This window comes from Salmo trutta, chromosome 1, assembly GCF_901001165.1.
Source record: "Salmo trutta chromosome 1, fSalTru1.1, whole genome shotgun sequence".
NCBI lineage: Eukaryota > Metazoa > Chordata > Actinopteri > Salmoniformes > Salmonidae > Salmo > Salmo trutta.
The window spans coordinates 52100196-52127905 of NC_042957.1; the positions used below are offsets into that span (position 1 = coordinate 52100196).

At 44.2% G+C, this 27710-nt stretch overlaps 1 protein-coding gene across 4 annotated transcripts in view; it reads right to left on the bottom strand.

Moving 5' to 3' along the window:
• Positions 1-2390: 2390 nt before the first annotated feature.
• LOC115199193 (collagen alpha-1(XI) chain) overlaps positions 2391-27710 on the bottom strand; it is a 98549-nt gene continuing 73229 nt past the window's right edge. For 2 of the 4 annotated variants that reach the window (XM_029761843.1, XM_029761824.1), the window contains 24 exons: positions 27335-27388; positions 26995-27102; positions 26535-26642; positions 26180-26233; positions 23992-24045; positions 23799-23906; positions 23585-23638; positions 21737-21790; positions 20417-20524; positions 20103-20210; positions 19876-19929; positions 19688-19741; positions 19343-19396; positions 18840-18893; positions 18632-18739; positions 18310-18363; positions 17917-18132; positions 17769-17804; positions 17265-17318; positions 16732-17041; positions 14811-14923; positions 14344-14412; positions 5464-5697; positions 2391-4635 (listed from right to left, as the gene is read on the bottom strand). In XM_029761843.1, the coding sequence (XP_029617703.1) occupies positions 4489-4635; positions 5464-5697; positions 14344-14412; positions 14811-14923; positions 16732-17041; positions 17265-17318; positions 17769-17804; positions 17917-18132; positions 18310-18363; positions 18632-18739; positions 18840-18893; positions 19343-19396; positions 19688-19741; positions 19876-19929; positions 20103-20210; positions 20417-20524; positions 21737-21790; positions 23585-23638; positions 23799-23906; positions 23992-24045; positions 26180-26233; positions 26535-26642; positions 26995-27102; positions 27335-27388 (2367 nt within the window). In that variant the 3' untranslated portion in view covers positions 2391-4488. Of the gene's footprint in view, positions 4636-5463; positions 5870-14343; positions 14413-14810; positions 14924-16731; positions 17042-17264; positions 17319-17768; positions 17805-17916; positions 18133-18309; positions 18364-18631; positions 18740-18839; positions 18894-19342; positions 19397-19687; positions 19742-19875; positions 19930-20102; positions 20211-20416; positions 20525-21736; positions 21791-23584; positions 23639-23798; positions 23907-23991; positions 24046-26179; positions 26234-26534; positions 26643-26994; positions 27103-27334; positions 27389-27710 lie in introns of those variants that run through there. The other 2 variants (XM_029761838.1, XM_029761831.1) reach the window with 2 other exon arrangements.

The window sequence follows — 27710 nt, forward strand, 5'->3', positions numbered from 1 at the left end:
AGTTTTGACGACGAGACCGCCGCTGACACGACCGCCGTTTACAGCTGCCACTGAGAAAACAGGGGAGGCTGAAGTGCTAACACTAATTGCTAATTGCCTAGGAGTGGAGAAACCTCTCCCCCTCCAATACAGCCACTGATTACCAAAACAACAACAATCACTAATTGCCCTGCCCCTTAATCCTGATCGATGTGTCAACAATGAGCTGCAAGTTATGAGCAGTCAGCAGTTCACACACCAAGTAGGACACTGGGAAGACAGGCAGCACTTAAAGTAGACGGCCTTAGCTAGCAAAAAGACAGTACTAGACAACAGATGAAGACAACATTTATAATTATCACTCCTGGAGATATCAGGAGTCCTCTAGCTATAGACATACAGCTTGCATATAAATATACAGGAAGAGTCATACGTGAGTAAATATGTATCGCAAAATGTAGGGCTTTCACAAGAAACCAATCAATACACATATTCACACAATGCTGATGTGGCTAAATAATGTCTACAGTTATGGATTGTGACACAACAGAAAGATGGTGTGGCATCAGTAGAGCTGTTACAGCCAGGAGTCTACAGCAGATGTAGATATCTCTGTGTTCACTCTCTCATGAATCTAAACGCCTGTTTAATATGTTCATCTCTCACACTGACTTGGTGACATGTTCAGCCCAGTTACAATCAACGTCACTGTGATGCATAGGAGAGGAAACCTGGGGGCTGGGAAAGAGAGGAGAGAGTGAGGTAAGAGTGGGAGAAAGAAAGATGGTTAAACGGAGTGAGGGAGAAAGAGAAGTCGAGCTCTAGCTACAGAGTTCTGAGACTAGTGAGAGATGGAGAGATAGAGAGATGGAGAGAGAATGAAAGAGATGAATGAAAGAATATCTTGTTACAGTAGCACTAAAATAAATTCTCCGTGTGCTATAGGGACTGGAGAATTCATCTACTCCAGGACCTAAATACAGGAGGAGAAACATGGCTCATCAACCCTGCACTAAACTCTCTTCCACAGGCCCGGAGCTGGGCTGATATACAGTATAGAACAGAGCCAGATTAATACAAAGCCTAAAGTTCACAGCACATCAGATCTATACGAAGATATAGGTCAGTATCGCGCGTACAGATCACAGGACAGCAAAGTGAGCCCAGAGATCAGAGGGTATCAGACAGAAATAGTCCTACACAGATACAGGAGATAAAGAGATACAGTACAGGAGATACTATCTTACTATCTTCTCTGCTCAACAAAGCAACATGGACAATGGGTTGGGGAGAATAGAGGACCTCAGAGATACAAAGACCCAACGGCAGCACCAGATTCAACAGCATAGTGATTCATTCTACCCACATCTTACAGCACAGTGATTCATTCTACCCAGATCCTACAGCATAGTGATTCATTCTACCCAGATCCTACAGCATAGTGATTCATTCTACCCAGATTCAACAGCATAGTGATTCATTCTACCCACATCTTACAGCACAGTGATTCATTCTACCCAGATCCTACAGCATAGTGATTCATTCTACCCAGATCATACAGCATAGTGAAACATTCTACCCAGATCATACAGCATAGTGTGTGCTTTGCTGGAGAGAGAAAAATGCATATTAGCCTATCGACAGTCATGATGCACTTTGCTTGATCATTATTCTGAGGAAGCAGCTAGGCCTGACCTTTCCCAGCCAGGAGCTTACACTGTGGTTAAAATCCAATTGAGTTGAAGAGAGCAGAAAGGAGAGAAATGTACTGTAACCTTTATTCTGCATTGACGTTAACCTTGAGGACTAGTCCCCATAGGGGACTGGTGGACTTGGTCTTTGGTTATGTGATAGAACGTGTGTGTGTGTGTGTGTGAGAAAGAGAGAGAGAGAGCATGTATTATGTCTGAATAAAAGTGAGAGAGAGCCAGCATGAGGAAGATTTGACAGTGTGTTTTTGTCACATAACCAGCCAACCAGACAATGTTATAGCAAGAGCCAACAATACGGCAGTGTCTGTTCTGTGTATCTTCCTTTCTGCCCTCTCTCCCTCTCTATCCCTCTCTCTCTCTCTCTCTCTCTCTCTCTCTCACACACACACACATACACACTGGACAGTTGTTGGAAAATCTCAATGGTTGTGTTCCTTATCCAGAACTGTTTCATTACCCCCCCCCCCCGGCTAGCGTCTCTCCACTGTTTCCCTCTTGAGGAATGAAACACCAGCTAATTGAAATAAATTAACTGAGAATCCAATCAGAGTTGATTACATCTGCTGTGGTGGGATGTTGATTGCGGGCTCATTGAGTGAATGTTGCAGAACTAGGCGGTAATGAAGAGAATTGTTTGTCTATTACACTGAGTGATGAGAGGCCGATACAAACAACTCTCTCTCTTCCAGATACAGCCTAGTCTTTATAAAATCGTTTTTTTTTATTCACTTTTCACAAACACATTTTCATTCAGGCAACAGATTATTATTCATAATCAAGTCCTTAGAATAACTGTACAGTATATAAAATGAGTAGAACAGATACTATACACAGGGTGTGGCAGGACGGGGTGGGGAATTTTACTGTAATTGTTTAAATACTAAAAGACAGTGTGAGGAGGAGTAAGCTGGTAAACTGCCAGTACTGTTTATGTATACAGGCTGGGAGACCAGCCTGCAGGTTATGTTGGAGAGATGTTGGAGAGATGTTGTAGAGATGTTGGAGAGATGTTGTAGAGATGTAAAGGCACTATGTTGTAACTGCGGCTGTCTTGGGAGTTTTAACGCTTAAAGCGAAAATGTGGAACTTACCCCTTACCTACCTCTGGTACTGTAACCTGCCTACCATACAGCAGGTTAGAGTGTTTGTACTGTAGTGTCCAGTCCTACAGTATGATATGATACTCCCTGGCTCAGAGAGCATTCCTTACCCATCATGCACGGCTTTTGGAGCACCAATAACTTGTTTTTGCAGCACCCTTTTTTTGGAGCACCCTCCTGACTCAAGGCACACAACAACACAAACGTAGTTGACACAAAACAAAAACATTTTCTTTAGCACCACACATCATAACAAAATACATCATAAAAATTAATACACACATAAAACAAATAAACAAATACATGACTGAGGTGGTGAACAGGACAGTGGATAATAACGGTACTTTTTAAAAGATGCTTGAAAACAACGACATGCGAAATGCTTCTTGATGTAACAGACAAATGGAGGACTGGAGAAAACACTGTTCATATCCTTTTTAAGAACAACATGCTCTGAAACTCATTCTCGGGCTGAAACAGCTCCAGCTCAACCATTAAGGCCTGGTATACAGAATGCTTGTTTTCCGTAATAAAATGGACGCCAAACTGACACAAATAGGAAATGAAAACACGGAGGCCGGAAAGTCATATTATCAACAGGCGTGCAGAGTAAACCAGTCCGATAAGGAAAGCAACCTTCTCCATTCAAGTAACCATTGGGCTCAACAGACTACTAGTAACATGGTATTGCGTGCTCTTCTCAAGGTCATTCAGTGAGTGATCTGCAGTTGAAGGGAAAGCACTGAGCAAAGATATCATTTCTATTATACAGTATGTTCAACCTTCTAACTAACACAGGGAATGTTGACAGATGAAATAGACTAGTATGGAATTGACATGCTACCGATGTAGGGTCTTAATTCGATCACCCTGTTGCAATGCAGGAAATGTAAAACTTGTGGTGTATTTGTAATTTTTACTTTGAAATTTCAGACTTGATTTTCCCTTATGAAAAATGTATCAACCCCTACAAAAATGTCCATTCATTATAATCCACATAATAATTCACATTTCCTGTTGCTGCAGGATTATTTTCCTGCTGTAGCAAACTGTCTCAAATTAAGATCCTACAACCGTAGATATTGCGGTACACCACCAGTTAACAAGAACTAATATCCTTATACTGCAATATGATATTATCCTACTGCAATCCAGGCATGCTAATGAGAATGCCAGATAGTGTCTCCTGCTAATTCCACTCCACTCTCATCATAATCCCTCAGGTAGCAACTCATCTCATCTGCATCCCAGGCCTGGCAAAGACAGTGCCACTCAACTAACCCATAGCACAGATGACAGGCTAACCCCATGCCTCAACATGGGAGGGATCTGCCTGTCTTTTTAAATTGGTTGTTGTCAAGTGGAACAAGAGACTACTTCTAGCGAATCTAATTACAGCACACTCAAAAGGTGAGCGAAGAAAATAATGACGATAAAGAAAAAAACACCACACATTAAATCTATCTAATTGGATGAATTCCCTTTGATAAATGTGCTTTGTTCCTCCTTGCCTTTGCTCCTCTACTTGCCATTGGTTGTTGAGAGTCTTATAACATATGCCCCAAACCCACCACATATACGGACATATAATAATAAATATTGCATGTGGAAACAACAGTGAAGTCCAGTTTCTTTCATTGGTAAATTGTTGTGCAGGTCAGTTCCGGTCATTCCTTAGTTGGTTGATACAACGTTAGTTAACCGTTGTAACATACTGGTCCCACGTGGAAGCCAAACTTTTGGTTGCTGCTTCCAAAGTCTGAGGGGGCCACGTCTATGACTGGCAGCAGCTCTGCTCTGGGGGAGTCGATCTCCAGGACTGTCCGCTCCTGTCCCTTACGGAACTACAGCAGAGACAAAGAAAAATACAGCAGAGTTGAGGATACACTGTGCCTGCTACCTTGCTAGCTTTCATTCTAACTTCGATCCTATCTATACCATTGTCATGTCCTGACCAGTATAAGGGGTTATTTGTAATTGTAGTTTGGTCAGGACGTGGCAGGGGGTGTTTGTTTAGAGTGTTTCGGGGTTTGTTGGGCTATGTTCATATTTAAGAGGGGTGTTTGTTTAGAGTGTTTCGTGGTTTGTTGGGCTATGTTCTTTGTTAGTCTATTTCTATGTTAGTACTAGTATGTCTATTTCTATGGGATGTTTATTGGGTGAACCTTCAATTGGAAGCAGCTGCTCCTCGTTGCTTCTAATTGAAGGTCCTATTTAAGAGGGGTGTTTTTCTATGGGATTTGTGGGGAGTTGTTCCTTGTTTAGTGTTTGTTGCACCTGACAGGACTGTTTCGGTTTGTTCTTTTTTTGAATACGTATTTAGTTGTTTCTCCTTCTTCAAATAAAAAGAAGATGAGTATACATATTCCCGCTGCATTTTGGTCCAATCCTTACGACAACCATACTCAGATATCATATGATGAACTGAACGTGACCAGCTGCATTGCCTTATCGAATCAAACAGCAGCTGACAAAACATTGGTCAAAACATTAGCATTGGTCAAAAAAATTACCATTGGTCAAAAAATTACCATTGGTCAAAACATTAGCATTTGTCAAAACATTTCCATTGGTCAAAACATTTCCATTGGTCAAAACATTAGCATTTGACATAACATTAGCACCAATTACATTATTTCATTCATTTTCCTTTGTCTCTGCATGGCATCTACCTGGCATCCGTCGTGTGTTGCCTGGATGAAGGGGTTCTTGGCCTGGCTCATCTCCTCGTCGTTGCTGCCCCGGAAGCGTATGGCGTGCTGGTGGCTGCGGGTGGCGCTGTCGAACCAGCCGGCAGAGTTCTGGCAGGAGTAGGTGAAGGTCTGTCTGGCCGTGGCACTCAGCAGTTTCAGGAAGGTCAGCTGGACAACATGGACCGGGTTCCCATCAGAGTCACTGTACTGTAACTGGACCAGAGACACACAGCATATCAGAGTCACTGTACTGTAACTGGACCAGAGACACACAGCATATCAGAGTCACTGTACTGGAACTGGACCAGAGACACACAGCATATCAGAGTCACTGTACTGTAACTGGACCAGAGACACACAGCATGTCAGAGTCACTGTACTGTAACTGGACCAGAGACACACAGCATGTCAGAGTCACTGAATGAGAACTAGACCAGATATGAACCACATATTAATATAGACCACTTGAAGCAACCAGGCTCCCATCAGAGTCACTGCATGAGAACTGGACCAGGCGAAAGAAACAACTCTCAATGACCATGTCAGTCACATATCGAATGTCCAGAACTAAATAGCAGTGCCAATGCATTGATAGCAGAGCATCTGGTAAAGCACTATATATAGTTGAAGTCGGAAGTTTACATACACTTAGGTTGGAGAAATAAAACTCGTTTTTCAACCACTCCACAAATCTCTTGTTAACAAACTATAGTTTTGGCAAGTCGGTTAGGACATCTAAGTCATTTTTCCAACAATTGTTTACACAGATTATTTCACTTATAATTCACTGTATCACAATTCCAGTGGGTCAGAAGTTTACATACACTAAGTTGACTGTGCCTTTAAACAGCTTGGAAAATTCAAGAAAATGATGTCATGGCTTTAGAAGCTTCTGATAGGCTAATTGGCATCATTTAAGTCATTTGGAGGTGTACCTGTGGATGTATTTAAAGACCTACCTTCAAACTCAGTGCCTCTTTGCTTGACATCATGGGAAAATCAAAAGAAATCAGCCAAGACCTCAGAAAAACATTGTAGACCTCCACAAGTCTGGTTCATTCTTGGGAGCAATTTCCAAACGCCTGAAGGTACCACGTTCATCTGTACAAACAATAGTACGCAAGTACAAACACCATGGGACCACACAGCCGTCATACCGCTCAGGCAGGAGACGCGTTCTGTCTCCTAGAGATGAACGTACTTTAGTGTGAAACGTGCAAATCAATCCCAGAACAACAGCAAAGGGCCTTGTGAAGATACTGGAGGAAACAGGTACAAAAGTATCTATTATCCACAGTAAAACGAGTTCTATATCGACATAACCTGAAAGGAGGCTCAACAAGGAAGAAGCCACTGCTCAAAAACCGCCATAAAGAAGCTAAGGTTTGCAACTGCACATGGGGACAAAGATACTTTCTGAAGAAATGTCCTCTGGTCTGATGAAACAAAATTAGAACTGTTTGGCCATAATGACCATCGTTATGTTTGGAGGAAAAAGGGGGAGGCTTGCAAGCTGAAGAACACCATCCCAACCGTGAAGTACGGGGGTGGCAGCATCATGTTGTGGGGTGCTTTGCTGCAAGAGGGACTGGTGCACTTCACAAAATAGATGGGCATCATGAGGTAGGAAAATGATGTGGATATATTGAAGCAACATCTCAAAACATCAGTCAGGAAGTGAAAGCTTGGTTGCAAATGGGTCTTCCAAATGGACAATGACCCCAAGCATACTTCCAAAGTTGTGGCAAAATAGTGTAAGGAGAACAAAGTCAAGGTATTGGAGTGGCCATCACAAAGCCCTGACCTCAATCCTATAGACAATTTGTGGGCAGAACTGAAAAAGCGTGTGCGAGCAAGGAGGCCTACAAACCTGACTCAGTTAAACCAGCTCTGTCAGGAGGAATGGACCAAAATGTACCCAAGTTATTGTGGAAAGCTTGACGGAAGGCTACCCAAAACGTTTCACCCAAGTTAAACAATTTAAAGGCAATGCTACCAAATACTAATTGAGTGTATGTAAACTTCTGACTCACTGGGAATGCGATGAAAGAAATAAAAGCTTAAATAAATAATTCTCTCTACTATTATTCTGACATTTCACATTCTTATAATAAAGTGGTGATCTTAACTGACCTAAGACAGGGATCTTTACTAGGATCAAATGTCATGAATTGTGAAAAACTGAGTTTAAATGTATTTGGCTAAGGTGTATGTAAACTTCCGACTTCAACTGTACATCCAATCTATAATGGCTAGGGCCAGGAGTTTTTCCATGACCAAATAACCTGGGCAGGAAAACCAAGCTGACAGAGTGAATGCTGGCGACAGAGCACTATATCCACCCTGGTGAACAGAGGAAGGAAGGCTAGGAACAATTGTGTTACCATGAACCTTATCTCTCTCTTAGAAATCTCAAACCGTGTTCCATTAATAATGTAAGAGGAGAGGAGGGGACAAAGGTCACAGTAATTCGCCTAGATAGTCAAAATAAGTGAGAGAGTGAGAGAGAGAGAGTGAGAGTGAGAGAGAGAGAGTGAGAGTGAGAGAGAGAGAGAGAGAGGAGAGCGAGAGAGCGAGAGAGCGAGAGAGCGAGAGAGCGAGAGAGCGAGAGAGCGAGAGAGCGAGAGAGCGAGAGAGCGAGAGAGCGAGAGAGCGAGAGAGCGAGAGAGCGAGAGAGCGAGAGAGCGAGAGAGCGAGAGAGCGAGAGAGCGAGAGCGAGAGAGCGAGAGAGCGAGAGAGCGAGAGAGCGAGAGCGAGAGAGCGAGAAAGAGAGAGAGAGAAAGAGAGAGAGAGAAAGAGAGAGAGAGAGTTTGAGTTTTTATAAAACCTTTATTTTATACTCAAGTATTAACATCAATAATGACACACTGCCTTTTCAGAAATGAAACACCAAATGTAATTGTCAAAAAAAAAAGAAAAAAATACAACACTAAAATAACAAAAAATGTAAAAAATAAAATAAAAAAATACTAAAGAACATATACATTCAGCTTATTTCATCAACAAAAAATAATTTCCCCTCCTCTACAAAACAAAGCGCTCCTTCGTATGCCCACTTCTCCTCAAACAATGGGAGATCTTTTACAGCTGAGAAGAACTCAAAATCTACTTGTATTCTTACTTTCACTAATCCTTTAAAAACACATCTTACATCCTGCCCATATCCCGTTTCTATCTTATGTTTCCTACTCAAAAAAATGGACATCTTAGCTTGTCCCAAAATAAAATTTAACAGTTGACATTTTCTTTTCTGTTGCTTTCTATATTGAAACCCCAAAATAAAAACAGTGATATTGAAAATCTCCCCTACAGCTTTAAACAAAGACTCCAGCATTTCCAAGAGAGGTTTAATCCTCTCACACTCCACAAAACAGTGAAAAATGGTTTCTCTTATATTACAAAAAGGACATCCATCTCCAACATCTGAGTTTATAACAGATACAAAAGCATTAACTGCAATGATGCCATGCAAAACCCTCCATTGCATATCACCAGTACCCTTTTGTAACGGTGGCTTGTACAGTGCTCTCCATGCTGGCTTTACCTTGTCATCAATGCCCAATTTTACCCTCCATGGAGTGTCTTTTCTATTTTTCAATTTATCTTTATTCAACACCTTGACACACCCCCTATATAATTCTTTCCCATTCACCTCATCCAAACCCACCTCTTCCAACCCTCTCAAATCCAGTAATATCGCCTTTCTTTCTGACTCTGGGATATTTGGTGTAATCCCTAGTCTTGGAAATGAGACGTCTTCATCTTGTACCTTCTTGTGGCTATGAAGCATACCCCACTCTTCTGCTGACAGAGCCTTCCTGCAGCTTCCCAGCATTTGTCCTACAATCCTTTCCGACCTCACCCCCAAATGTTCAGCCACCCGTCTACCATCCATTAAGGCGGGCCCAGCCACGGCCATTAACTGTTTTAAGGTGATGATTTTGCCCTTCACCAGAATCTTGGAAAAATGTGGAACATCTGCAGTTGTGCAATCTAGTCTTGCCCCATACACCAGAGGTTCCTCCAACAGCCAATGCACTGACTCCGCTGAAGTTCGTCTGGACACCTTCATTATGCTCCACACCCTAAGAAGGCCTCTGTAAAACGGAGGTATTCCCTCCCTGGAAATCTGGCTACTATCAACCAAAAATAAAGCTTTCTTTAAACCTAATCCTCCAACCTGCTGTAATACAAGACCTGCCACCCCTCTCCAAACCACATTTTCCGGTCCATAAAGCAACCTTTGAATAAACTGCAACCGGAAAGCAGCAGCCCTACTAGCAAGATGTACAAGACCTTGTCCCCCCTCCTCTTTTGACAAATACAAAACACTTTGTGGAACCCAGTGATATTTATCCCAAAAGAAATCCACAATTATTGCCTGTATCTTAGCCAGAAGGCCAGATGGTGGTTCTAAAACTGACAACCGATGCCACAGTGCAGAGGCAATCACATTGTTAACTATAATAGTGCGCCCTCTATATGACATACGAGATAGCAACCAACGCCATCTCCTTATCCTCCCTTCCACCATTTCAACCACCCCAATCCAATTTTTTTCCATAGTCCCCTCATCTCCTAGGTACACTCCAAGATACTTAAAACCTCCCTTACACCATTCCAGCCCCCCTGGCAAAGCCATGATCCCTCCAGCCCATTCTCCAATCTGTAAAGCACAACTCTTTTCCCAATTTACCTTTGCAGAGGATATTCCCCTAAAACGATCAACCATTAGACTCAAACTATCCACCTCCGCTTGATTTTTCACTAAAACAACTACATCATCAGCATAGGCTGAGAGACGAATAGGAGGAATATCCCTTGAAAGGTACACCCCTTCAATGCGACTTCTTATGCTATTTAGTATGGGCTCTATAGCAATGGCATATAACATTCCCGACAAAGAACATCCCTGCCTAATACCTCTACACACTTTAAAAGGAGCACTCAAACCACCGTTAACTTTCAATACACTTTCAATGTCACCATATATCACCTCTATCATGGCAATAAAACCAGAGCTGAACCCAAACGCCTCCAAAGTGTGCCATAAATATTGATGTTCAACTCGGTCAAATGCCTTTTCCTGATCAATTGAAATTAGACCAGCATCCAACCCAATAGCCCTAGAGACGTCCAAAAAATCACGAATCAGAGAAATGTTATCTCCTATCTGCCTGCCAGGAACACAGTAGGACTGGTCCGTATGTATGATTTGCCCCATCACCTCCCTCAACCTGTTGGACAAAGCTTTTGACAGGATCTTATAATCAGTGCACAATAAAGCCACCGGCCTCCAGTTCTTCACCTCCCTAGGGTCACCCTTTTTGGGCAGTAGGGTGAGGACAGCCCTTCTGCAGCTTATTGGTAGTAACCCTCCGGTTAAACTATCATTAACTACTGCTAGCCAATCCTCTCCCAACATAGCCCAAAAAGACTTAAAAAAGTCAACGGGAAGCCCATCAATGCCTGGTGCCCTTCCATTTTCCATGCCTTTTAATGCAGTGTATAACTCCTGCAAAGACAATGGTTGCTCAAGCTCAACCTGAGCTTCTGCTGCCACCTGTGGGAGCCCATCAAGGAACTGCTGTGTCACTGTTTTATCCTCTTTGTACTCACACTTGTAGAGCTCAGCATAGAACTCTACTGCCCTCTTTCTAATTTCACTAGGTCTAGTGAGCTCTTGTCCAACAGCTGATTTGAGACAATGAATAATTTTTCTTTGTCCGTTCTTTTTCTCTAAACCAAAGAAAAATTTGGATGAGGCATCCATTTCCGAGATTCCCTGAAACTTACTTCTCACCAATGCCCCCTGTGCTCTGATACCCAGCAGGTCTGCCAATGCAGCTTTTTTCCTCTTGAGGGCCTGAGTGTGGCCTCGATCTCCTGTGGTCTCAACCAACGTCATGAGTTCCACTATTTCAGTCTCTAGGGCTTTCATTGATCTGGTGATATCCTTGGTGACATTCCTCGTGTATTGCTTACAGAATTGTTGAATCTGGATTTTCCCTATATCCCACCACTGTTGAAGGGATACAAAACTGGCCTTTTGAGACCACCTCTCCCAGAAAAAACTAAAACATTTCCTGAAGTGAGCATCACTCAATAAAGTTATGTTAAAATGCCAGTATGCGCTTTTAGGTTTTACATCGTTAATGAACACCACCTCTGTTATTAAACAATGATCAGAAAATCCCACTGGGGTTATCACACTTGATTTACAGACCTGAGATTGATGCTCAAAACAATAAAACCTATCTAACCTGGCCATAGAGATGGTGTTCTCTCTCACATGTACCCAGGTATACTGCCTTGTGCCTCCATGTTGACTCCGCCAAATGTCACACAGTTCATTTGTTACAATGAGACGTTTTAAAAAAGTCCTTGAGGCTATATGAGGTTCTTTGTGGTTTCTATCTAAATCACTGACTGTGCAGTTAAAATCCCCAGCAATAAATAAATAATCTTGATTGTTACATTTCTCAATGGTATTTGATAATGTCTCTAAAAAGCATACCCTCTCAACTGCCACCACTGGGGCATATACATTTATCAGACACATAGTGATGTTTTCATACCTTACTCTAACTTTTAATAACCTCCCCTCAACTACCTCTTCAACCTCATATGACAAAGGCAAAAACCCTTTTGAGAACAAGATGGCCACCCCCCCACTTTTTGTGTTTTTATGACTACACACCACTGTCCCCCCCACTCCTGTTTCCACATAACTTCATTTTCCAAATTACTATGCGTTTCTTGTAGAAAAATGATGTCACTTCCCTTTCCCCTAATTAACTCATACACTATGGCTCTTTTTTTAACGTCTCTTGCCCCATTTACATTTAAAGAAGAAATCTTAAAACTGCTCATGGTTGAAGAAAAAAATACAGAGGAAGACCCAGAAACCACATCTCTTTACAGAGTTAAAGCTGCGACTGAACTCTTTCATTTTCTTTCGAATTTACATCACTTATCACTCTCGTTACCACTTTCTTGAGTCTAGCAATTTCAGGGCTTGTCAAACCTCCCCCTGTTATTTTTGACATCAGAAACTTTGCTGATTCAATAAACAATTCACTTTCAGGGAAAAAATCTGTTATATTATAATCCTGCATATATTTCTTCCCTTTTGTCAACTTCAGAAATGGACGTACCTTCCCAATCCCATACCTCCCTTCCTCCCCATTTATCTCACTATTTTGTTGTGACGCATCAGATGACTCACTCTCGCTATCCTCCCCAGAAGAAAACCCCACCATCTCTACAACCTGTTTATCTTCAAGTGAATTATCCATCTCTACCTTCCTCTTGGAATTAGACCCTTCCCCACCCCTTACATTCTTCCTCTTACTCCTCGGTACTTTGAAAACAGCTGCTTCCTTTCCCATTATTTCAATCTCCTCTTGACCTCCAATTTCGTTTTCCAGCACCACCTCAGCGACGGCAGTCGGAATCTCACCGACTGTTTCCCCTCCCTCTTTGTTCTGATCTACAACAATTGCCCCCGTATCCACACTGCCTTCCTCTCCTACTTTTCCTACCACATCTGCCCACCTTCTCCCTTCCCCTGCACCCTTAGCATGTTCATCCCTTCGCGGTGGTGCGTTAGCTGCACCAGCACTAGAGCTGCTACCGGGCTCTGTGTGCTCATTCTCGGGACAATTACGCACCAAATGCCCCTCTCTTCCACAGCCAAAGCATTTCATTGATTCAGTAGAAGCGTAGAAGATATAATCAAATCCATCAATCTTAAAACTGAATGCTAAATTCAGTTCATCAGTGTCCTTTTTTAAAATCATATGCACTTGTCTCCTATGCGACACGACATGCTTCAGCAACGGAGATTTGCATCCAAAAAGAACCTTCTTTATTGTTGATACAATTTGACCATGACGAGATAACTCTCGCTCCAACACTTCATCTCTAACAAATGGTGGCACGTTAGAAAGTATAACTTTCTTTGCCGGATTCATAAGCGGAAATACCGGTGTCTGTGTTTCCCGCAACACAACACCACTCTCAACTATCGTATTCACCTTTTCAATGGAATCTAAGAATATCACTACAGCGCTATTCATCCTTGAGGCTGATTTGATACTATCATACCCAATGATAGCACCCACTGCCAAGCTACATTCTTCCACTGAACACCCGGCCGCAGCAGGAATCTTTACTCCATGTCGCCGACTAAGTTTTTCAAACTACAAACTTCCGCGAGTGGCCATTGCAACCAGCCCCACCCGCTGGTTGTGCCCTCGCGAAAACCAACCTCAACGATCCCACCACCCCTATACGTGCTTAGTGATATTTAGACAAAATACTCTTAAAACAACTAAACTAATCAACATATATATATATACACACCAAAACCCAATAGGGTGAAGATAATTCCAGTCGCTCTCACAATCACTCCTGCTTCACGACTCACTCCCAGCATGCACTCCAACGAGAGAGAGAGAGAGAGAGAGAGAGAGAGAGAGAATGGCGTGGGTGTGAAAGAGTCCGTGAAAGGCATTGGACTGGCAGAGAAGTGATTATCTTTCTGTGTTAAGAGATGTCTGGTCAGGTGCACATGAAAGACCAGTGCTCAAAGCTCTGAATGCTCTTAAATGAGAGCCCACTGCTGCCAATAGCTCTGTGTGACTCACTCACTACTGCAGGCAGAAAACACAGATATCATACATGGGCACATACATTAACACTCAATTGGACAGTGGGTTCAATCACGCACATGCTCACACATCTACTCAATTATGCACATGATTATTATTCAAATGCACTCCCTTTGAATTAATATAATCTGCCTGGTGTTTGGAAACATTTAAATGAATGGCAGCAGTTGAAAGTGGTCAGTACCTGTTTGCCTTTCCTGTATTGGCTGAACCAGCTTCCTGGCTTCTCTTTGTTCCAGGCTGCTAGCTTCACCTGTTCACAAGGATAGAGAAGGAAACAAGGAGTCTCTGTAACACAGGCTTCCGAGGATGTACAGATCTGGTATCTTAATTTGATCACTCTGTTGTTGCGGAGAATGTTCCTGTTTTAAAAGGCTTCTAAAGTTTGTAATTTCCACTTTAAAATTGATTTGCCATTATGAAAAATGTAACAGAAAATGTATCAACCCCTAAAAAATATCTATTAATTATAATCCACATAATAATTCACATATCCTGTTGCTGCTGGATTATTTTCCTGCTGTGAAAAATAGGGTCAAATTAAGATAGTGCATCTGTAAGACACCAGTTGATCTGAGGCCAATGAATATGTACTGTAAAATGTTCTAGTTAGGTTGATGTGAGCAGACATCGAGGTAGTTTGAAACTCACAGTTTCAATCCTCTTGTCAGGGTAGAGACAGGTCTCTCCCTCAGCGGTGAAGTTACAGAAGACCTTGATGGAGTCCCTGTGACATCCCTGGTTGGGGTCGATCCAGTATTCACCTGGGACAGGTACGGAGACAGAGACAGCGGTGTCATTTCAATACGGGACAGCAGATCAGGCAAGAGAAAGGGGAAGATATGAAATCATAGAGTATGTATGATGTAACAGGTCATTATCCTGTCTATTGGAGGATTTGGTGGCTCATTTGCTCAATCACATACAGTGCCTATAGAAAGTCTACACCTCCTTTGGATTTCTGTGTTACAAAGCGGGATTAAAATGGATTTTATTGTCATTTTTTGTCAACGATCTACACAAAATACTCTGTAATGTCAAAATGGAAGAACAATTATTGATATATATTTTTTAAGAATAATGAAAAAGAAAAGACTAATATACCTTGATTAGATAAATATTCACCCCCCATAATCAATACATCTTATAAACACATTTGGCAGCAATCACAGCTGTTAGTCTTATTGGGTAAGTCTCAGAAAAGCTTTACACACCTGGATTGTGCAATATTTGCCCATTATTCTTTTCAAACTGCTTCAAGCTCTGTCAACTCTGTTGGGTTCATGGCTAGAAAGCAATTTTCAAGTGTTGCCATAGATCTTCAAGCAGACTTAACTCAAAACTGTAACTTGGCCACTGTCTTCTTGGAAAGCAACTCCAGTGTAGATTTGGCCTTGTGTTTTAGGATATTGTCCTGCTGAAAGGTGAATTTGTCTCCCAGTGTCTGTTGGAAAGCAGACTGAACCAGGTTTTCCTCTAGGATTTTCCCTGTGCTTCATCCTGTTTCTTTTCATCCTGAAAAACTCCCCAGTCTTTGGCGATGTCAAGCATACCCATACCATGATGCAGCAACCCCCATGATTGAAAATACGGAGGCAGTGACTCAGTAATGTGTTGTGTTGGATTTTCCCCAAACATAAGGCTTTGCATTTAGGCCAAAAAGATGATTTCCTTTGCTGTGTTTTTTTGCAGTATTACTTTAGTGCTTTGTTGCATATATATACATGTTTTGGAATATTTGTATTCTTCTTTTCACTCTGTCGTTTAGGTCATTATTGTGGAGTCACTACAATGTTGTTGATCCATCCTCAGTTCTCTCTCATCACAGTCATTGAACTCTGTAGCCGTTTTAAAATCCCCAATGGCCTCATGGTGACGTCCCTGATCAGTTTACTTCCTGTCCTGCAGCTCAGTTCAGAAGAACGACTGTATTTTTTATGTGTCTGGGTGGTTTAATACATCATCCACAGCACAATTCTTAACTTGACCGTGCTTAAAGAGATATGCAATGTCTGATTTGTTATTGTTACCCATCTACCAATCACTGCCCTTCTTTATGAGGCTTCAAAAAGCTCCCTGGTCTTTGTAGTTGAATCTGTGCTTGAAATTCAGTACTTGACTGAGGGATCTTTACATTTGTGGGGGACAGAGGAAGGGTTAGACATTATTTCACACAGAGTGAGTTCATATAACTTATTATGTGATTTGTCAAATTTGACTTCTGAGCTAATTTAGGCTTCCCTGAACTAGGGAGCTGAATACTTATGCAATGACTATATTTTAGTTATAAAAAAATTATCAATTAGCAACAAAAAAATATATAATTTTCTTTTCAATTTGACATTATGGAGTATTTTGTGTAGATCAATGACAAAAAAATACAATTAAATCTATTTCAATCCCACCTTGTAACGAAACAAAATGTGAAAGAAGTTCAAGGGGGTGTAGATTTTCTATAGGCACTGTACATGTTTTCTATAGGCACTGTACATGTTCACGTCAATATGAGTGCCAATGCAGGGTGATGAGGGGAGATCTGTGTGATACGAGGGTGATGAGGTGATGTGCTGACCATCTCTGTAGCCATGCTGGATCATCATGAGCTCCTTGCAGGTGCGGGCGGGGCTCTCAAAGGTCCCCAGGGGCTTCCTCATCAGCTCCACCTCTGTCTTCATGGAGGTGAGGGAGGCAAACACCTCCTCCATGCCCTCTGCCTCCTCCAGCATGGGCTGGTCTGCCTGCAGGAACACCTCCTGCTCCAGATCCATCTTCATCTCTACTTCCTCGTAGCCTCCTTGCACCATCCTAGAGTGCCTCTTCCTCTTCCTCCGTTCCTCATGGTCTCTGATGGGCAGCGGCTGGACCATGGTGGCAGGCGGACCCTGGAGGGAAGGAACACAAGTGGAAGACAGATGACAAGAAACAACAGTGACTGGGAGAGGCAGAAAAAAACAGAGAAAGACGGGGGGAAGGAGAGGCGTGGAGGTGTGTGTTGTTGAACAACAGGCGATGAGACTAAAAAGAGGGGACGGAGAGAAACAGAAAGAGAAAGGTGGGGTAGATAACAAGTGTGGAGGTGGGGAGGTGTGTGTGTGGAGGACTTACAGGGGGTCCGGGGGATCCGGCGGGGCCAGTGTCTCCTTGGGGTCCGATGGCGCCCTGAAGAAAAGAGTGGAACAAAATCCTGCATCAATCCTCCGGTCACCTGGAGCGATTCTCACACTAGTTTGCCAAATCCCTCTTTGATCCTGGCAGATATGGTTCTAAGGTTTATAGGATTATCCAGCTCTGTGTATCAGCAGTCTGTGGCCAAAGCCCCTGCTCTCTACATGACACACTATGGTACTTTTCATAACATCACACCACACCACTATATCCTATTATAATACACTCTACCCACAGGAACAACACATCACTGTATGGGCTCACTTTTAAGGCCAAAATACATTTTAAAAGCACATGTAGAAAATTAGGCTGAACAATGGTTTATTTGGCAAGGCGAGGTAACGGCTTGTCTGGCAGCATACGCTCCTGGCAGCTGCTAGCTATAGGCTGGTGTGTAAGGAGAGGAATGATAATGTGGAGATACAGTCAGATGACTGGACTCACCAGGTCTCCTTTGGATCCTCTCTCACCAACTACACCCTAACACGGGAAGAGAGGTCATTTTGAAATAGGAAAAGTCATATCAGAATAAAGCAAAGCCAACTATGAAGACTTGAGTGGGGAGGGGGACGGAGGAGGAGGGGGCACTTACAGAAAATCCAGGGGGTCCTGGGGGACCGGTGGGGCCAGGGAGGCCACCCTTACCCCCGTCTCCTTTGGTTCCTTGTGTGCCTTGATTTCCGGGCAGGCCTCTGTCTCCCTTCTCTCCCAGCTCTCCTGGAGGTCCGATCAGACCGATCAGACCACCGTGACCCTTATCTCCCTTCCTGCCCGGGTCTCCTTTCAAACCTGGCAGTCCTGGGGGGCCCTGGGAACAACACAAGATCACATTTACACTACATGGTTACACATGGGTGAAAAAATATAATTGACATATCATTGGAATTGACCCTATCAAGGCTACCTACCATATGTTATGTGAAAGAGGGGCAATAACAATACAGTAGGTTGACATATGAACATGTAATATGCATGGGGATCTTACCATGGGTCCAGGGGGTCCCGTCTGGCCTGGGGGGCCGTTTAACCCTTGCTCACCCTGCAAATGAAAACACAAATAGAGGTTAATCAATTAGTGAAGGGCTCCAGCATTGACTGGGGTTGCTGAAGGTCATATGACAACATGTCCCCAAGCCTTGTTGCTGGTTGTACTGAGATGCACCATGTATGTTGATAGTAAACCAATGACAGTTTATACTAAACTAATTAGGGAGACATGATGAGTGGAGCAGCAGAGCCACAGGCTACAGTAGAGGGAGATGTCTGTTTGAGTTAGAGTAAGGAGAGGAGAGGAGAGGGGGACTCACCCCGGGGCCTGGGATCCCTCGGAGGCCCTCTGGGCCAGGCTTCCCTGAATGTCCCTGGGGCCCCACTGGCCCTTTCTTCCCCACCAGACCCTCAACCCCATTGGTCCCCTAAAGGAAGGAGAGAGAGGAACAGAATGACATGGTGGTGAGGAAAACAAAATATTTCATGAATGAGTTGAGAGTTTTTGAGTGTTCCACACATCCTTACCTTTGCTCCCTTCATTCCTTGTTTCCCTTCTTTTCCAGCAGCTCCCAAGTGGCCCTGGTGAGAGAGAGAGAGAGAGAGAGAGAGAGAGAGAGAGAGAGAGAGAGAGAGAGAGAGAGAGAGAGACAGAGAGAGACAGAGAGAGAGAGAGAGAGAGAGAAAGAGAGAGAGAGAGAGAGAGAGAGAGAGAGAGAGAGAGAGACAGAGAGAGACAGAGATAGAGAGAGAGAGAGAGAGAGAGAGAGAGAGAGAGAGAGCGAGAGAGAGAGAGAGAGAGGTGGGGGAACATGAGGACAGAGTTTCAGCTGCTGAGGACAATACCTGAGTGCTTAAAAGCCTTACACTGCTTTTGTTCTTCTAAAACAGATAGAGGTCAATAAAATCCCTGAAGATATCCGAGTCTGTAGAAATATACAACAATAAAGGCATGCACGCAAGCCCCACAAACACACACACACACACACACACACACACACACACACACACACACACACACCAACACTCACCCTTCTCCCAGGGGGCCCAGAAGGGCCCGGTTCTCCAGAGGCTCCTGGGGGTCCCTGAGGACAGCAGAACAAAGGGTCAGAGTTGAAAAACACAACAACCACACACAGTCTCAAAGACAACAACCACACACAGTCTAAAAGACACAGGGAAGAAAGCACAGCATATCCATGAATAAGTCAAGCCTCTCTGTATGTGACAAAGTACAAAGGCAATACTATATCTTTGGTATGCATACACTTTATGTATGTGATACTGTTGAATGAGCTCAGAGAACATACACAGTTACACATGTTTATGCTGTTCGTATGAATTCCTGTGTGATGTAAATGCTGTACTGTACTTACGGCTTTCCCAGGATCACCGTTGTCTCCCTTTGCTCCCGGTCCACCGTCAACTCCCTGTTCCAACCAGAAACACACAGTCAGAGGAGGAACAGAAGAATCAGTCATCTATTGCCGTCAATATTAGAAATGCAATTCAAAAACAGTACAAGGGGTTTTGTATTACTTGGTTCTACGGGTGCTGTACTCACATTGATCCCTGCTTCTCCAGGGGGTCCAGAATCTCCTAGGAATCCAATGGGGCCCTACAGAGGACCGGGAGTGGTCAGTTACCAATGACTGTTAGTTACAGCAGCATCGCTTGAGCTGAATCTAATGCATTGGTCTGCCACCAACTCAAGAACCAGTTGGTAGAGGATGAGTGGCCTAAAGGACTAGTAGACTAGCAGATAAGTGGCCTACATAGAGATCTACTCACAGGGTTTCCTTTGGGTCCGTCCTCCCCTGGCATGCCTCTGACTCCTGCAGGTCCTGCTGCTCCGGAGGGGCCAGAGTCACCCTTCTCCCCCAGCTCCCCTTTACCACCCTGGGGACACCATACAATCATACAGTTAGTGGTTGAGACAGAGAGAAAGAGAGAAAGAGGGAGAGCAAGAGAGAGAGAGAGGGAGAGAGAGAGAGGGAGAGAGGGAGAGAGAGAGAGAGAGAGAGAGGGAGGGAGAGAGAGAGAGAGAGAGAGAGAGAGAGAGAGAGAGAGAGAGAGAGGGAGAGGTGAAGAAGAGGATGACTTACAGCAGCACCAGTGTCTCCAACTGGTCCCGGGTCCCCAGCCTCTCCATCCTCCCCCTTCTCTCCAACGATCCCAGGCTGGCCCACTCCACCAGGCTGGCCAGCAGTGCCCTGTTACAACACAACAGAACTGCTTGAACCAACACACTGACTAAAGGTTTCTTGTGTTGAGGTTGTTTTGTGTGTCTGCGGTTCTCTGTCAGGGTGCTGAGACAGCAGCTGCACCACCATCACTAGGAGAAAATATTGACTGTTGTCTGTGTGTGTGAGTTTCCTCTGTTGATGCGATCTGAGTAACAGAGTGTGGAGTCAGTCTCTCTGTGTCGGTGTGTGTCAATGTGGAAGTGTGTGCTGGCTGTCTCGAGAGAAAAACAGTGAAAGCATCTCTCTCTTTGGTAGAGTGAACAAATTGGAGCGTGTGAGTGAGTGGAAGACTATCCTGCATGCAGTGTAAGCCAGCTCTTCTATTTCCCACAAAGACTCAAAGCTTCTCTTTATCCATTTCTCTCTCACAACATCACCCGTATCAATCCATTTATGGATCGCTCCATCTCTACACCCTTCTATTTCCATGGCACCATATGAATCCGACCTAGGTTCAAATGGTATTCAACATCTTTCAAATGGTGCTTGATTGAGCTTGGATGGGAAACTAGAACCAATGGGATAGTCCCAAAAGTACAAACCCTGCCCATCGAGCACTCCAGGCAAATGCTCAAATAAAGTATGTGATCTATCAAATGATGTTTGTACCCATGTCTGATGTGACGATCTGAATCCGTACCACTGAATCCATACAAGCATTTCACTACACCCACAATAACATCTGCTAAATATGTCTATGTGACCAATACAATTTGATTGGATTTGATTTTTGACTATGTGGGTGGGTGTGTGGCGTGGCTTCTTTCCGTCTCTCTCTCGTGAATAATTGATTGGTGTGAGATGTTGAGAGGTTGGCCATTAATAGAGGTAAATATAACTTCCTCTCAGGGATGATTGTCTAATACTCCTTAATGATTTATAGAGCGGTAAATATAACTCCCTCCGAGGGATTACATTCTAATACCACTTAATAATTCACAGCTCCAAACCGGCAGAGGGTCTGGGAGAGGGAGAGGGGTAGAAGGTAAAGAAGTGTGTGTGCCGTGTGTGAAGTAATAACCCTATTGGTGGGTGTGTTCTGATAGTCGGTAATGTAGATTTGAGTAGAAGTGAGAGCTGCGCAAAATAGTATACTGTCTTGCAACGTAAACCAATCCAATACTGTAGCAAACCCGATGCATAGACAGGTGGTCAGATAAGGTCAGAAATATACTGTACCTCTCCACCGATGGACCCCTGGGGGCCTCTGGGGCCATGTTGTCCCGGAGGGCCCTGAGGAGAAAATAAATCATTAGCTATTGGCTTGAGACAGCACATACATGCACAAGCACACGCAGACGCACACACAGACACAAACATGCACACACCTCTATCCCAAAGGAAGTAGACTGTGTGACCCACCAGGCAGCTCCTCCCTGGGTACAGTGACTGTGCATGCTCGTCATTCAGTCTACTGAGGGCCTGGTGGCTGGTGCAACATATCCCCAGAACAGAACCAGCCTCTATGATCATTACCTCACTGACATGATGAAGACACCACGAGGACAAGTCATGACCCTCAATGACACATGGAAAGGTTCTCTCTCTTTCTCTTTCTCTTTCTCCTTCTATCTCACTCTCTCCCTAACTCTCTGTCTCTATCTCCCTCTCTCTCTTCCGGTCTTTCACCCCCACTCTCTGTACAGTATCTCCCTCTCTTTCTCTCCCTTCATCTCTCTCTCCCTCCCTCTATCCCCTCCTTCTCTCTCTCTCTCTATAATGAGGAACCTCTAGTTCTCTCCAAGAACACATAATCAGGCTACAGGGGGAATGAGAGTGCTCTAGCCAGTCAGTGTGATGGGATTCCACCCCTCTGTGCACCTCAACATGGACAACAAGCTATTCATCCTAACTGTACTGACTGCTCCCTTCCAGTCCAGAGTTAATGGTTAGCTGTGTTTCACAAACACTGAAATCCCAATACATTGAGAGACTGTACACACAACACTAAGACAGACAGCCATACTCCAGACAGTACTACATCCACTACAGTAAACACATCCTATAATCCTGCTACTGGGGAGCTACGCGGGCATTAGAAGCTGCAATCCTGTAAACCACAGCATTCACATGGATGAGGCTTTCCCAGTGAGATCTCTCCTCCTTGCCCTCTCTCTCTCTCTCACATCCCTCTCTCTCTATCCAACCCATATATTTTGTTCCCTCTCATCCGCTCCCTCTCTCTCTTTTTGTTCCCTCTTTTGTTTTTTTGTTCCGTTTTTGACGCTTCCTTCCCCTCTCCCTAATCAGGCTGAGTGTGCTGTGGCGCTAGCTGTGTGTGTAGAATCTTATTTAGCATGTGTTCACGGTCTGTGGCGTTCTGAAATGACTGTCACAATAGAAGGAAGATGCTCATTAGACAGGCCCGGCTCAGGCTAATCTGATTAGCAGCTGTCACGCTGCAGTCTTCCTCCTCAAACCACCGCCCTCTCTCTCTCTCTCTCTCTCTCTCTCTCTCTCTCTCTCTCTCTTTCCCTATCCCTCGCTTTCTCTCTCCCTCCTTCACTCCACCGACTCTTCCTCTTTTCTCCCTCTCTCTCTCTCTCTCTCCATCCCTATCCCTCGCTTTCTCTCTCCCTCCTTCACTCCACTGACTCTTCCTCTTTTCTCCCTCTCTCTCTCTCTCTCTCTCTCGCTCTCTCTCTCTCCATCCCTATCCCTCGCTTTCTCTCTCCCTCCTTTACTCCACCGACTCTTCCTCTTTTCTCCCTCTCTCTCTCTCTCGCTCTCTCTCTCTTCAGAGGAACTCCTTGTTACATTTCGACACAAAGCCCTAGTCCTCTCTGGATGTGTAGCTGGACGTGTCATGGCTGTTCTGTTCTGCTACGCTCCAGTCACTCTACACGGAGCCAGACTCTAGACACTGTCTCCAAGAAGGATTTTACTTTAGTTAGGCTTTCTACCACAATGAAGATGAGAGACATACTTAAGGAATGATCTTTGGAGGGAGAGTCCAGTGAGGCTGCCAGGTCAACAATAGGACATAGGGAAATGATATCATTGTCCAATGGTATGTCCAGTACTCACCATCGTGCCCACGTGTCCACTGTCTCCCTTCTCTCCTGGGAGTCCTGGCATGCCCTGTAAAGACAGAGTATGGTTAGAGGCGCAGTAGTAGGGATACTGCAATGCTGTCAGCTCTGTGCTGTTGATGAGAGATGGTACAGTCCACCTGTCAGCTACATGCTGGAGTAGAGAGATGGATGGTACAGTCCAACAGAGGGGTGTCTCGTCTCCTCACCTGTAGTCCAGTGGGTCCTGTGGCCCCCTTGTGGCCTCTCGCTCCCTCATCTCCCTTCGGCCCGTACATCCCCTGCTGGCCCCTCGGCCCCGGCTCCCCGTCCACACCCTGAAACAAACACAGAGGTCAGTGCTGTACACACATACAGTACACACAAACACACAATAAAGACAGATACATTGAATAGACGTACCGGTAACCCTGGATGGCCGACAGGTCCCTGGATTCCAATAGGTCCTGAAGGGCCCTGGAGAAGAGACCGAGAAACAGAGGTGCTGTTGACAGTATACTGCATATCAATCATACACTGTAGGAAAACACTGCTGTGTCATGAGCTCAAAAAACACAACTACTGTGAAATTGCAGCTGTTGATTGTAGCTGTTTGTGATTGCTTGGCTTCTGAAAGTGTTAGACAATATTTTGAATAGTTTGATAGAGCTGCCAGGGCTAGCATAAGATAAAGTACATGAAGATGCACAGTGCATGCTAACTAGACCATGAAGAAAGGCTTATAATGCCTAAAGCTGAATATAACAGCTCACATACAGTAATATACTTTACAGTTAATTATAACGGCACATAATTATCTCAACGCTCAATTATAAACCCTTTCTCATTTATTGAGTCATTCATTTGAATTATCCTAGTGATAGCAGCTGGTGACAGGGGGAGGATACTGGCCGGTGCGTAATACTGTGATTGGTGATGTCATATCCTGTCAGGTGTGTAATACTTTGACTGGTGATGTCATATCCTGTCAGGTGTGTATGCCGCATTCAAAACAACTGGGAACTGGGAACTCGGAAACCTCTGATTTCAGTGCGTTCAAGACAACTGGGAACTCTGGGAAAAAACTAGCTCTGACCGGGAGAAATAATTTTGAACGGTCATCCAAGTCAGATTTCCAAGTAGGAAACTTTCCAACCTGAAGATCACTGACATCACAATTTGACTTCGTTTTCTTTCTAATAATGCTGTGGCTTGTGATGTCATATCCTGTCAGGTGTGTAGAACTGTGGTGGTGATGTCATATCCTGCCAGGTGTGTAGTACCAGAGCGGAAGAGGCGAAGCGCCCAAAATCCATCCGCATGAGATAAGCCCTTTTTTGTATTGAGGTCTATGAGAGAGTGTCGAATTATGTGAGGCTTATTTGATGTTGATGTTTAGGCTGTTACAAATGTACTGATATAAGTGGATGCATTTGGCATTTCGGCAAATTTGAGAAAAACAACTTAGTTGTGATTGTTGTTCACACTCGTATCTGCCTCTCATTGGCTAGAATGGTCCCAGCTGATCTCGCCTTCCTTCAATCACTGAGGATGTATTGTTAGAGTGGTCACTCGGCTATATTGTTAAGATTGCTAGTACTGTGGCTGGTGATGTCATATCCTGTCAGGTGTGTAGTACTATGGCTTGTGACGTCATATCCTGCCAGGTGAGTAGTACCAGAGATACTGGATATAATGACGAGATGCTTGTGTCTCCGCTCTAACAATGGGATTCATTGTCCACAGAGCGGAACGGCGGGCTGTCAAGCTCCCGCCTATTCCTCTCTTTGGATTGGTGGATACATCTTGTTAATTGAATACTTGTTTGAAACTGAGGTTTGGGATGTGGAACTGGAGACAAGTGGGAGTGGAGTTGCTGGGCGGGGGATAGAATGACGGTCAAAGATAAAAGTAAAAAATAAAGCTAGTTCGGTCCCCATTTTGACTTGGTGGGGGATCTGCCCACGTGCCCTTGGGCGGGGCCCTGGTTGCTCCTGTGGGTCACTCTAGACGGGAGACGGTTAGATGACTGAATGTAATGTAAATGTTGAACGGCTTCACTGCAGGTAGATTGTATGTTATAATATTCAATAAAAACAAATATATAAAAATAATAATAATAATACTTGTTTGAATATTAGATGAGGAGTGTTGACATCAGCTGCCTGTATTCAATGGAGAGCAAGATGATAGTTTCATGAATATGAACAGTCTGTTCTCGAATTTCAACAGGGACAACTCTGATAAAGTGTTTTTTCTCAAAGTTGCCGGGATGTCACATGCGTCACACTTATAACAGCACATTCGTAACAACCGAAGCACTATGAAGCTTCTATTAGATCAAATAAGCCTCACGTATCAAAATAGCAATTTATGTTTATCTTGACTAAATTCAAAACTTTCATTGCCCCCCACACAAAAACTCTTCACCTACTAATAATTAAGGATCTGCTAAACATGGGCAGATTTTGGACAGAGATAGGATCTTCCCCTCCGTCTCTCTGGTAGTACTGTGTCTGGTGATGTCATATCCTGTCAGGTGTGTAAATACTGTGGCTTGTGAGGCTAAAAGACAGTGTTGTGATTGATATCTCTCCAGATGAAGACTCACAGATTCCCCTTTGTCTCCTTTACTGCCCTTCTGGCCTGGTCCTCCTGTCTCGCCCTGTAGACAACACAAACACACACAGACACAGACACAAATACACACACACGTTGCAGAGATATACAGACACCCATATATATATATATATATATATATAACCCATATACCTCCCACCCACACAGCATCAAGGCCACTAGGTGAGTGGACTCCATGGCCAATAAGGACAATAGATCAATTGACTAGCAATAGAAAACCCCAGCAGTGCTTCAGGCCTTGAGGGCCAGTAGTTGGATTCTCCTAAGTTGTCCCTCTACAGTGGTATGGTACCTACTGTACTGTACCTGTGTACAGGTGTAAGTACCTTGTCTCCGTCCTCTCCTGGAGGCCCCGCGGGGCCAGCATCCCCAGGCAGCCCCACAGGCCCCTGCGCCCCGTCCTGTCCAGCCGCCCCGAAGGGCCCCTTCTCTCCCTGGGGAACAGATGGATGAGGAAACACTTTTAGTCTAACCACCGCCATTATTCTAGTCTCATATTGCACAATGACATATTGATTAATAGATTACGCAGAGAGAGTGGAGCACGCACACACACACACACACACACACACACACACACACACACACACACACACACACACACACACACACACACACACACACGCGCGCACGTAAACACTGATTATGACACATACAGTACAGAGGAACCCACACATGCTGTTTATTTCTCAGTAATGAGCAGTGAAGTTCGTATGTCCATTTAGAGATTGACACTAGCGTTGCATAAGAAAAAAAACGAATAAGGAAATGATGAAAGGTTCTTACTGGCTCGCCCTTTTCTCCCATTGGTCCTCCAGGGCCGACCCCACCGGAGCGTCCGGGCTGACCAATAGCACCAGCCGCTCCAGAAGGCCCTTTCTCCCCAGTGGCTCCCTGGGTAACGACACGACAGGGGGAACAGAGAGGTAAGAGGACAACGTCACATGATTCACTCTTTCATTTAGTACACTGGTTATGATCTCCATGGTAACAGCCTCCCACTCTACATGTCCTTGTTGGCTATAGACCACATACGGACCAGGATTGGGGATGGAGTTGGAGATTAGGGGGGTACCATGGGGAAAATGGGAATTAAACAATTGCTACATGATGAAATCCAATTTACCACTGCTCCTGACAGACCGGTGGGTCCTTCTCCTCCTTTCAGTCCAGCAAGGCCCTAGAGAGAGGCAAGCACACAGAGGTGAACCAATCAGAGCCTTCATCACAGGAACTCCAACCAATCAGTTTCCATCCCACTGTCAGAGTATACAGTTATCAGATGGTCCACCATCAGTTAATTCAAGTAAAGGACTTAGGGTCAGTTTCCCAGACGAAGCCCACTCTTGGACTAAAAAGCAGCATGGTCAATGGAGAATCTCTATTAAAAAGCCAGGAAACTGTCCTTCAGTGATTTTCACATAAAACACTGGGCGCTATACAATACAGTAGTACTTTACGTCAGTGCAGAATGTAATATGTCAGTAAGGTGAAGGTCAGGA